This window comes from Brassica napus, chromosome A3 (genome assembly GCF_020379485.1).
Source record: "Brassica napus cultivar Da-Ae chromosome A3, Da-Ae, whole genome shotgun sequence".
Taxonomy (NCBI): domain Eukaryota; kingdom Viridiplantae; phylum Streptophyta; class Magnoliopsida; order Brassicales; family Brassicaceae; genus Brassica; species Brassica napus.
Window position 1 is genome coordinate 5,656,304 of NC_063436.1, and position 10,728 is coordinate 5,667,031.

The following is a 10,728-nucleotide window of genomic DNA, read 5'->3' on the forward strand; positions in this document are numbered from 1 at the left end:
TCGGGTCCGATCGAATCTTAGATAGTTAGATCCAATAGAATAATTAGAGTTTGACGATTCAGATTCGGTTCGGTTACGGATCGAGTTCGGTTCGGATCCAATCCAAAAAATATCTAAAACACACAGAAAATATCTGAATATATTTAAATATGAAATTTTTTATTGATCCAAAAACATGAAAAATATCCAAAATTTTATCCGATTATCCTAATTATATTTTTGAAAATCTAAATGTTTATCCGATACCAAAAACCATACCCAAAAACAAAAATTTGAAACAAAAATCATAGTAAAAACATTAAATTATATTATTTGTTTTAACACAGAAAGTAGTAAATTATAAAGAAAAGAAAATAACACATTGACCAAAAAGAAGTGAATTATTGGGCCCAACTTGTTTGAAACTAACAAGTAAAGCATAATGGATCTGAGAAGGATCTAGAAACCCTATAACGTTTGTGTATATATACGTAACTTCTCTCTTCACTACTTCGCATCTGCTCTCTCTCTATTATTGTACCTCCTTGATAAACCCTAGATCTTTCCCCGATACTCAGCAACGATGGCCGACGCCGAGACTTTTGCATTCCAGGCGGAGATCAACCAGTTGCTCTCGCTCATCATCAACACCTTCTACAGCAACAAGGAGATCTTCCTTCGTGAGCTCATCAGTAACTCCTCCGATGTAAGTCTCTTTTGCTTTCTCCTGTATCGATCTGTAGATTAGGTTTGATTACTGTTGTTGTTGTATCCGATTTGAAATAGGGAACTCTTAGCTATAGTGTTGCTAGCGATTTGAGCTGAATTGATTTTGGATTGATTGTTACGAGATCGATTGAATTTTGTTCGTTGCGTTTGTTACTTATTGGATTGTGGTTAAACAGGCCTTGGACAAGATTAGGTTCGAGTCGTTGACTGATAAGAGCAAACTCGATGGTCAGCCAGAGCTTTTCATCCACATCATTCCAGACAAGGCTAACAACACCTTGACCATTATCGATAGCGGTATCGGTATGACCAAGGCTGATTTGGTCAACAACCTTGGAACCATTGCGAGGTCTGGTACCAAGGAGTTCATGGAGGCGTTGGCTGCTGGAGCTGATGTTAGCATGATTGGGCAGTTTGGTGTTGGTTTCTACTCTGCTTACTTGGTTGCTGACAAGGTTATCGTCACCACCAAGCACAATGATGACGAGCAGTACGTGTGGGAGTCTCAGGCTGGTGGGTCTTTCACTGTGACGAGAGACACCTCTGGAGAGAGTCTTGGTAGGGGTACTAAGATGGTCCTTCACCTCAAGGAGGACCAGTTGGAGTACCTTGAGGAGAGGAGGCTCAAGGATTTGGTGAAGAAGCACTCTGAGTTCATCAGCTACCCAATCTCTTTGTGGATCGAGAAGACTATTGAGAAGGAGATTTCTGATGACGAAGATGAAGAAGAGAAGAAGGACGAGGAAGGAAAGGTTGAGGAGGTCGATGAGGAGAAAGAAAAGGAGGAGAAGAAAAAGAAGAAGATTAAGGAGGTTTCTCACGAGTGGGACTTGGTGAACAAGCAGAAACCTATTTGGATGAGGAAGCCTGAGGAGATCAACAAGGAGGAATACGCTGCCTTCTACAAGAGTCTCAGCAATGACTGGGAAGAGCACTTGGCCGTGAAGCACTTCTCTGTTGAAGGACAGCTCGAGTTCAAGGCTGTTCTCTTTGTTCCCAAGAGAGCTCCTTTTGATCTTTTTGACACCAAGAAGAAGCCCAACAACATCAAGCTCTACGTCCGTCGTGTCTTCATCATGGACAATTGTGAGGACATCATCCCCGAGTACCTTGGCTTTGTCAAGGGTATTGTCGACTCTGAAGATCTCCCCCTCAACATCTCGAGAGAGACGTTGCAGCAGAACAAGATCCTTAAGGTCATCCGCAAGAACCTCGTGAAGAAGTGCATGGAGCTCTTCTTTGAGATTGCTGAGAACAAGGAGGACTACAACAAGTTCTACGAAGCTTTCTCTAAGAATTTGAAGCTCGGTATCCACGAGGACTCCCAGAACAGAACCAAGATCGCTGAGTTGCTCCGTTACCACTCGACCAAGAGCGGTGATGAGTTGACCAGCCTCAAGGATTACGTGACAAGGATGAAGGAAGGTCAGGAGGATATCTTCTACATCACCGGTGAGAGCAAGAAGGCTGTGGAGAATTCTCCATTCCTTGAGAGGCTCAAGAAGAAAGGGTATGAAGTCCTTTACATGGTTGATGCCATCGATGAGTATGCCATTGGCCAGCTCAAGGAATTCGAGGGGAAGAAGCTCGTCTCTGCAACCAAGGAAGGTCTGAAACTGGAAGAGTCAGAAGACGAGAAGAAGAAAAAGGAAGAGCTAAAGGAGAAGTTCGAAGGACTCTGCAAAGTGATCAAGGACGTCCTTGGAGACAAAGTTGAGAAGGTCATTGTCTCTGACCGTGTTGTGGACTCACCATGCTGTCTGGTAACAGGGGAATACGGCTGGACTGCAAACATGGAGAGGATCATGAAAGCGCAGGCCTTGAGAGACAGCAGCATGGGAGGTTACATGTCTTCCAAGAAGACGATGGAGATCAACCCAGAGAATGCGATCATGGACGAGCTAAGGAAGAGAGCCGAAGCTGACAAGAATGACAAGTCTGTGAAGGATCTTGTTCTTCTCCTCTTTGAGACTGCTCTTCTCACTTCAGGTTTCAGCTTAGACGAGCCCAACACCTTCGGAAGCAGAATCCACAGGATGTTGAAGCTGGGATTGAGCATTGATGATGATGATGCCGTGGAAGCTGATGCAGAGATGCCTCCACTTGAGGATGATGCCGATGCTGAAGGTAGCAAGATGGAGGAGGTCGACTAAAAGCCTGCCCAGTTGCTGCAGTGAATGATTTTTCTCTACTTATCTGCTCTTTCTATGGCTAAAACTATTATTTTGGTGTTTTTTCTTCTTTTCTCAAGTACTATTAGTGGTGTAGTTTTTTTCTCTGAACTATAACTATTGCTGTTAAGGGACTTCATTTCTTCCAAATCCAGAAATTGTTATTGCACGGTTGATGAGTATCCTACTGATATATTTTTGTATCTTGTTCTGTCGTCTGGAGCAATTCTTTTCCTGTAAGAGAACATTAGTTTTCTGTGATTTGACAGACAAGTTTGAAGACTCATTTTGAAACTTACAGATCTCTTTTTGTCGCAACAGTTTTAAGATTCTTTGCATTGCTGCTCTCTACATAGTAGATTCACTGGCCATTGTTATAGTTCTGAGTGAGTTTTTTTGGGGGAAAACACACAGGTTGAATCAAACCACTTGGGTAAAAGATCGATCAACTTCAAAACTTTACATATCATATGGACCAGTTGTATCTACAAATAGGCCTGGATGCAAAATCGAAAAGAATTTTGCCTCACAACAAAGTTCGGCAAGAGAAAAATAAATGAGTGAGTTCAGAGAAACAAATGAACTTCACAAGAAAGTAATGAACAAAAAACCGTAAAGTCTTTGCAGATTGCTCTTTTATCTTCAGGTATCTTCAACCTGAGAATGGAACACAAAGCTTGGAAACGTAGTCGTGATATCCCTGCAAGCACAGACACAACAAGGTCACCACCTTTATTGAGAAGAAACCAGAGAAGCAATTCTGTTGTATTAGATTTCAATAAGTACCGGTTACAAAAACATAAACTCACTTGAGATATTGAAGAGTCATGTTCTTGAGAAGGCTAGGATGTCTAAGAACAAGGCTTCTCCACTCTTCCTTATCAATCTTTCCATCGTGTTTCGTGTCTGCTTCTTCAAACGTCTAAAACAAATCAAAACTCAGGGAAAGTTACTCTCAACTAAAGCTATTGTGCGAAGATGAGAAAAGCAACTTACCTTGTCAATTATATCCTCAATGACAGTATCCTTCAGGTTCATTCCAGATTCAGCAAGCGTAGCCACAACCATTTGTTTCACCTGGACAAAAACAGCGGTGAGGATGATGATAAAGTGCAGTTTAATATGAAACCTATTTGAATATACCTCTTGCCGTTCTATGAAACCTTGCTGTTTAAGATCATATAGCTGAAATGAAACTGCAACAACAACATATATATATAAACCATGAATCGGAAACAATATTAGGACATTATTTTTTCTAAGCTATAAGGGACTTACATTGGATTTTGTCATCTATAGGTGCATTTGGATGGAATACAGAGAGAGCTCGAGCAAACTCCTCAAACCCAAGTATTCCATTGTGCTTTGTGTCAAACAAATCAAAAACCTACAAACCAAATGACATATGCTTCTTAAGACTTGATCTTTTGGGGAAAAAAAAAACACTTGTAGTAAAGAAAGAAATATTACTCGATCAGCAAACAAGCTCTCTTTCTTATTTGTCTTAAACAATGCCAACTGAAACTCCTCCTGAACCAAAGTTTTAACAAGAGATGAGTAAACTAGACTGAGATGGTGTCAACAAATAATGAATTGACCAAAAAGATTACACAAGCTCTTACCTTGTTTATAAGCCCATCATCAATCACAGCACTGCTGATTTTTTTAAACAGCTCATATAGAGCTTCTATCTCACTCACACTAACTGCACCCAAAAACCAAGTTCCTTAGAATCATATAAACCCAACTAAATAAAAAGAAAGAATAGAGAAGCTGATAGGCATACAAACTGTGTCTCTCGAAAGCAATTCAGGGTCACCAAGTCCGCCACCAGATTGTTTATACAAATCGAGATCAAAACACCCTAAAACAGAGGTGCATAAATGCTTAACACCGTCTATGCACTGCGTCATGATTGATAACTTATGCAAATCATAACTCTCCATGCCTGCCAAATAAAACAAAACAGTGAGAAGAAGAAGTAAAGCAAACGTGAAAAACTCTACAGAAACAAAACATATGAACAAATATAAAAACCCACCTTTTTTAACCTTTGGTCTTGAGAAAAGGCAGAGCGCTCTGCGATGATCTGTAATTGTAAAATCAGAATTGAGATGTAAATTGTAATCACTTAATAATCTTTTGGTCTGACACAGTAGGCATAAGATTGAATGTAACACACACAACTTGAAAAAGTTAAAGATAGGATTAGACAAAGATTTATAATAAACACATAAAGGCAACAAAACATTTCTTACACTATAAACTGAAGTCATTGTCATTATTACCAGATGTTACTTATGTCCACATAATCAGAAACGAAAGGCTTGAATGATATCATTGGCAAATTATTTAAATATATCTAATTTTCTTAAACATTACAGTAATAGAACATTTGCTCTCTAAATCACTCCGATTCAACATTACAGTAAAACGGATTCGTGATGGAATCACACGTTATGCAACTCTTATACTATTCAGTAGTTGTGAACTGAATTGGTTTTACAGATTAAACCGAAATCAACCGAATAAAAAGTTACCGTTTTTCGATGCTTCTGATTGTATTCCTCAATCTCAAGGCGGCTCTTGGAGGTTGGAAGGTGGTGGAGATTGGTAGTAAGGTGAGAGCCGATTCTGGTGTAAGCAGAATGGTTTAGAAGAACAAATATATTTTACAAAACCTGAGAAAATCTTTTAAACTATTTATATAAATAGAATAAATAAATAATCTTTTTAGCATTAACTAACTTTGGTCTACAACTTTTTAAATCAATTAATTATGTTGTTGATACAGCTGTTAGGCCGCGAATGAGTGAAGCTCCAACAACTACTTGTCACACGTCGCATTTTGTGGAGCCTGTGTTAAATAATGCGCTGTATTTAATTATACGACCACGTTTTACTCGGGACTTAATTCGCACTTTATTACGGAACCGTTTAACGTTTGGTTTTGTTTTTTTTTTATTTCTGGTTAATTTACGTTATAGACGGTCTGAATGGAACCTGTACTCATCAGTTGTCTTTTAACGTTTTCATTTCCCAATACATCAAAATCGCAGCAATAATCAACATTTAGTGAATATACGGGTTGTAAGGATATATATATGGAGGACCTTTTAAAAATATTCAACTCGATTCTGAAAATGAATATTTCGTGTGTTTTGAGGCATTTTGATGATTGTGTAAATGGAATTTAATTGATTAAGCGTATAATTGTACAATAAATCAATTTTACAATGTAAAATCTGTGATGAACAACATAAAGTTCGTCTTCAATCGGTTTAGGCCGAATCCAAACGGTTTGGTATACATTTTCAACACAAAATCGACACTTATTTTACCGAATAGGGGCGAATACATACGATCAAAAGGGGTTTACTAAGCCTTGATAGAGTGACTAAACCGGCTCGACTTGGACGACAAAAGCACAGCGAGGTTGGACCCTATAGACCCGGTACATGTCATGGAATCTGCACGATGGTGCCTGCACCTGAAAGAACCGGCGTGTGTCGTCGAAGAACATAGGCAGTTTTGCCTCTCTGGTTTACCGGAGGAGGAGCCCCAACGGCGCAGTACCGTGAGAAAGGTTTTAGGGAAGTAAGATAAAATTTAAAAATTAAACTTATTTACAATATAATAAAAAAAATTAATATGATATATCACTTTTACCAAATATATAAGTCTAACTCTCTAAAAAAATAAATTTATTACGTAAATGTAAATATGCTTGATCGGTTCGACGGCAGAGCCTCCGGAAGGTTGGGATTTGATATTGGCTAAATTTATGGAATACTTCTCCTCCGCCATATATTTTCTGACAACTATAGCTTAAGGGTTTTCTCTCGCCGTGGTTTTGATGAAAAATAAGAACGATTCGTACTGTTTTTGTTGTTTCATAGACATGTCTGTGGGTATTATATGGGGACTTAAGAGACAAGGCAACTAAATTAGTCGTTGTAAGGTTGTTGACAAACTGCATTTTTAAGATTCGGGTGGTTTAGTATTCTAGAAAAGAATAAATAAGAATTAGAGGGAAATATTTGACTTAGTGGTTATATTCTTCTTTTTCTAGTTACACATTTACACATTTGTGATCGTCAAATAGTTAGAGAAATACATGGATAAAACCAAAATATAATTACTGAAAATATATTGGAAACAAATTGTGTCTAAGCGCCAAACAAAACCCTAAAACTATTTAATTAATTTGGCGATGTTGTAAGTTGAACTAAACAAAAAAAACATCCAAAAATGCTAGTCTCCTATTTGTAGTATGGGGATGACCTTGAATTCAAATCTAAATTAAAGCACCTTATTGTTGAAGTCAAAGTCATTAAGATGCCTTGTGAACCGAAGTTTATGTCCAACATGAAAATCAGGTATTCTAACTGTCGTACACCAGTTGAACGTATATATATACCATGAATTTGGTAACTACAAAATTAGTTTGGAAGCTTATGTAGTTACCTCGTTTAGGTTAAATCACTGAGGGGTTAAATATGCTTTTATTAGCAAATAGAACTGAAAATACAAGGCATGATGAGAAATAACCATATGAAGTGTAAACACTATTACTATTACTTATCAAAAAAAAAGAGTGTAAACACTATATCAATATTTTTATAAATGTTGTGGCATTGTGATTTGTATCTCCTCACAATGTACTTTACGGTTACTGGTGAGCTCTTTCTGTACAAAACTTTTGACACTCACTCACACAAGTAACCTACTTGCTTCAAACCAAAAATAAAAATAAAAACCTTTGAGAGAAGAAACCAAACAAACCAAAAACTATAGAACTAAAATCAGAGTCTCTTATGAGCTCTTGTCTGCTTTAGGGTTTTGTGCTTTTTCATCCGGAAAGATCTTGTTTGCAGAGAGGACAACAAGAGATGATACGAAGCCACTGATCTACACACTTAAGGTGAAACTTATGTGAACATGGAAGCTTCCTTACTTCTTCCTTGTCTTTATACTTTGCCAAACATATACAACACTCCTGCATATCAAGAATAAAGAAAATCAAAACCTACTTTTTTCTATCATATATCTATCTAAGATTAATAATATACAACATTTGATGTCAGAATACTTAGTGGATCAGACAGAGTAATTACAAACGAAACCAGTTCCGGCATAGCATTATTGAATATCTGATTGACTAACCATATATTCAATTTTTGCTAAAACTCTGTCTTAAGAAAAACCCTTATGGGTCTGCTTTGATATGTGAGTCAAATGATTATAACTTACAGGATCATCAGTTTTAGGAGCTGAATCAGAAGCATTGTCGTCGGCTCGTTTGTGTTTCCAGCTAGGGAGACTAGAGATTTGGTCATCAGATGCACCTCTGTCTGAAGATCCCATGTTCATGTTGTATCCAAGGAGACTACTAATGAGAGGCACAAGGCAACAGAGGAATAGGAAGAGAAGAAAGGGAAAAGAGTAGCAGAGAGCGTTCCAAGAAAGAAGACAGACGCAGAGAACGTGAAGCTTTGGAGCATGGTTGAAAGAACCGAATCTAGAATCAAACACCCAAACATTCCCAACCACAAACCAAATAGCAAAGAACAGCTCTAGAGACGTTCTGCACTTGTTCATCAAATGGGAGCTCCTGAAATTTAAAACATATACAATATTAATACAACTTCAGGATCTTGCAAAGGTTATAGTATTCAAAATCAAGAAAATATAAGTTACCTAGTTTCATCTCTGCCTCTGTGTTGCTGCTCAATATCGACAAACCAGTTTCCTTGGTTTAGTTGGCGAAACCGACCATATAATAGCATGAGACTGAGGAGACATCCCACATCATAACCTATGATCCATAACCTCACTGGCCAAACAGGTCTCTCTTCTTTTGAGATAGCTAGTGTGAGTGTAATCACGGTAAGCTGAACAAGCAGAGCTATTAGCTCAGACATCATCCACGTGGTGGAGTTGAAAGGATTGGAGCCGAGATCTGATCTTGATCCGTTTTGATAGTGAAACACTCTTCTCAAGAAGATAAACCATCTAGCTCTAGATACCCTCATAGCAAACCTTAAGTAGAAGGACCTCTCTTGAACAGAGGCAGGCGCATGAGTGTTGTCACTTCGTGGTGGTGTGGTACTCAATGAAGACGATGATGAAATAGTTATGGAGACAATATTGGAAGATGATTCATCCATTGGAAGTTTTCCAAAGCCTTGAATATTTTATTTAAACCTTCAAAGAAAAAGAGATTGAACATTAAAAGAAAAAATTCAAAACTTCTGAAAGTTTATAAGGTGTGAACACACACATGAAACTTGGAAGTATATAAACGAAAAGATCATGGGAAAAAAAAAACACAAGAAAAAACACAGAAACTAAAGAAAAGGAATCATGAAATTTACATGACTTAACAATAATAAAAACACATGAAAAATCTATATACCTTATTTGCAACCACCAAAAAGGCAAAACTCAGCTCCGTACACGAACTCCACGACTTCCCGAAAAGGAGGAATCTATTTCACAAAAGGAAAGTACCTCTAGTAGCCTAAGCTTTGAGTATAGAGATAAGCTTTTGTCTGAAATGAAATAGGTTTTAGAGGGAGATCATGTTTCTAATATAGGAGAGAAGATTGAGAAGACAGGAACAAGAGAAAAAGATGATTACAAAGAAAGATTAGGAAGGTGTTGTGTTTATGTCAGGGAAGGTGAAGTTGGGCGAGAGATGGCGACCAAGAATCACACCATAACAAAAGGATTGTTTATATATTTTATAAGAGACAAACTCTTTGAAGTTTGTGGTTTGTTTTGTTTGCTTACGTTTGAAGAGAAACAAAGAAAGGGTGAGGAAGAGAGGAAGAGAACCGTTGGCCTAATCTAACACCTGAGGTTTTGTTTATGAAGCAATGTTTAGATAGCAACTGCTTATTCCAACCGCCAAGGCAGACTCTTCTCTCTCTACTCTGTTTCTCTCTCTCTCTCTAGGATTGAGAGGAAAGGGAAAGATATTTTATTTGATTTCTTTTTGTTTTGTTTTTATTTGTAGAATTTTCGTTTTGGAAAAGAAATGGATAAGAATTAAGAATATCTAGATGAAGTCATCAATTCAAAATTCACCGTATGACAAATCTTTTTGTTATAACAGAAAAATATTTCTCGCTTTTTATTATGTTGATCATTTCCCAACTATAGTGATATTGAATTTTAATAAAAAAAATATACTATATATAAAATTACAAATTTTTCCTCTACGTCCATAACTTAACCTTGTAGCAGTATGGTTCTTATTCAATTCAGTGATTTTACATATGTAATTATATTAAATCAGATATATATATATACAGTTTTATTTGGAAATTAAATAAATAAATGATGCTTAAGATTACTAATTTTGACAACAAGATTGTATAATTTGGCGGGAGGAAATGGAAGGAGTTGGGGATGTTTGGCTAACTAATCTCAACCAGAAGAGTTTCTATCAATTATCATTTACGATGTGGAGTGGAGCCCAATTCCTCACTTTCTTTCAGTTTCCACGTTGTCTTTTGTCCCATTATTATTTTTATTTTTTGAAAAAGGCTTTTGCCCCATTATTGAGTTTTATTTGTCAGATGATAGTTGTGAACAAGTATATGATTAAAAATTAATAAAAGCGAATAAATTTTGAATGAAATAATGAATTAATATTCTAGAACTTTCGCAAAGTTTTAAAGTCAAATTATGTGAATACTATATACGTATATGTTGAGACCTAGAGTATTCAAAACAGAATTTAGTTCTGCATCTGTGAAAATTATAAAAGCGCTTTAGAACTAATATTCTGGTTCCGTTATCATTCAAATATGTTGACTTTCTTACATTGTATTTTGGACAC

General features: G+C 37.0%; 3 protein-coding genes across 5 annotated transcripts; 1 reads left to right on the forward strand and 2 right to left on the reverse strand.

The window, feature by feature from the left end:
* Positions 1 to 435: 435 nt before the first annotated feature.
* Positions 436 to 3,048, forward strand: LOC106387416 (heat shock protein 90-2-like). The gene is made up of 2 exons (XM_013827269.3): positions 436 to 685; positions 885 to 3,048. Exons 1-2 carry the CDS (start codon positions 563 to 565, stop codon positions 2,859 to 2,861), a joined length of 2,100 nt encoding a protein of 699 aa, XP_013682723.2. The 5' UTR covers positions 436 to 562; the 3' UTR covers positions 2,862 to 3,048.
* A 246-nt stretch (positions 3,049 to 3,294) lies between these two features.
* LOC125600592 (calcineurin B-like protein 2) lies at positions 3,295 to 5,567 on the reverse strand. Of its 3 annotated transcripts, none has more exons than XM_048773238.1 (10): positions 5,420 to 5,566; positions 4,921 to 4,968; positions 4,666 to 4,827; positions 4,502 to 4,584; positions 4,350 to 4,409; positions 4,158 to 4,266; positions 4,023 to 4,075; positions 3,876 to 3,956; positions 3,689 to 3,785; positions 3,295 to 3,579 (listed from the first exon to the last, which is right to left on the reverse strand). In XM_048773238.1, exons 3-9 carry the CDS (start codon positions 4,823 to 4,825, stop codon positions 3,705 to 3,707), a joined length of 627 nt encoding a protein of 208 aa, XP_048629195.1. In that variant the 5' UTR covers positions 4,826 to 4,827; positions 4,921 to 4,968; positions 5,420 to 5,566; the 3' UTR covers positions 3,295 to 3,579; positions 3,689 to 3,704. The 3 variants fall into 3 exon arrangements, with proteins under 3 accessions (XP_048629195.1, XP_048629194.1, XP_048629190.1); XM_048773237.1 differs by having other exon boundaries at positions 3,689 to 3,801; positions 5,420 to 5,559; XM_048773233.1 differs by having other exon boundaries at positions 3,689 to 3,801; positions 3,876 to 4,075; positions 5,420 to 5,567.
* Positions 5,568 to 7,475: 1,908 nt separating this feature from the next.
* Positions 7,476 to 10,062, reverse strand: LOC106387415 (E3 ubiquitin-protein ligase At4g11680). The gene is made up of 4 exons (XM_048773227.1): positions 9,298 to 10,062; positions 8,580 to 9,086; positions 8,133 to 8,493; positions 7,476 to 7,878 (listed from the first exon to the last, which is right to left on the reverse strand). Exons 2-4 carry the CDS (start codon positions 9,047 to 9,049, stop codon positions 7,732 to 7,734), a joined length of 978 nt encoding a protein of 325 aa, XP_048629184.1. The 5' UTR covers positions 9,050 to 9,086; positions 9,298 to 10,062; the 3' UTR covers positions 7,476 to 7,731.
* Positions 10,063 to 10,728: the final 666 nt, after the last annotated feature.

Bases quoted from the DNA above. Each gene is read 5' to 3' on its own strand.
- LOC106387416 (XM_013827269.3), top strand. From the start codon at position 563: ATGGCCGACGCCGAGACTTTTGCATTCCAGGCGGAGATCAACCAGTTG. The intron at 686-884 runs GTAAGTCTCTTT...GTGGTTAAACAG, and splicing joins TCATCAGTAACTCCTCCGAT to GCCTTGGACAAGATTAGGTT.
- LOC125600592 (XM_048773233.1), bottom strand. From the start codon at position 4,825: ATGGAGAGTTATGATTTGCATAAGTTATCAATCATGACGCAGTGCATA. The intron at 4,585-4,665 runs GTATGCCTATCA...TTTTGGGTGCAG, and splicing joins GCTTTCGAGAGACACAGTTT to TTAGTGTGAGTGAGATAGAA. The intron at 4,076-4,157 runs GTAAGTCCCTTA...TTGTTGTTGCAG, and splicing joins TATAGATGACAAAATCCAAT to TTTCATTTCAGCTATATGAT.
- LOC106387415 (XM_048773227.1), bottom strand. From the start codon at position 9,049: ATGGATGAATCATCTTCCAATATTGTCTCCATAACTATTTCATCATCG. The intron at 8,494-8,579 runs GTAACTTATATT...TTTAAATTTCAG, and splicing joins AGAGGCAGAGATGAAACTAG to GAGCTCCCATTTGATGAACA. The intron at 7,879-8,132 runs GTAAGTTATAAT...CTTGATATGCAG, and splicing joins CTCCTAAAACTGATGATCCT to GAGTGTTGTATATGTTTGGC.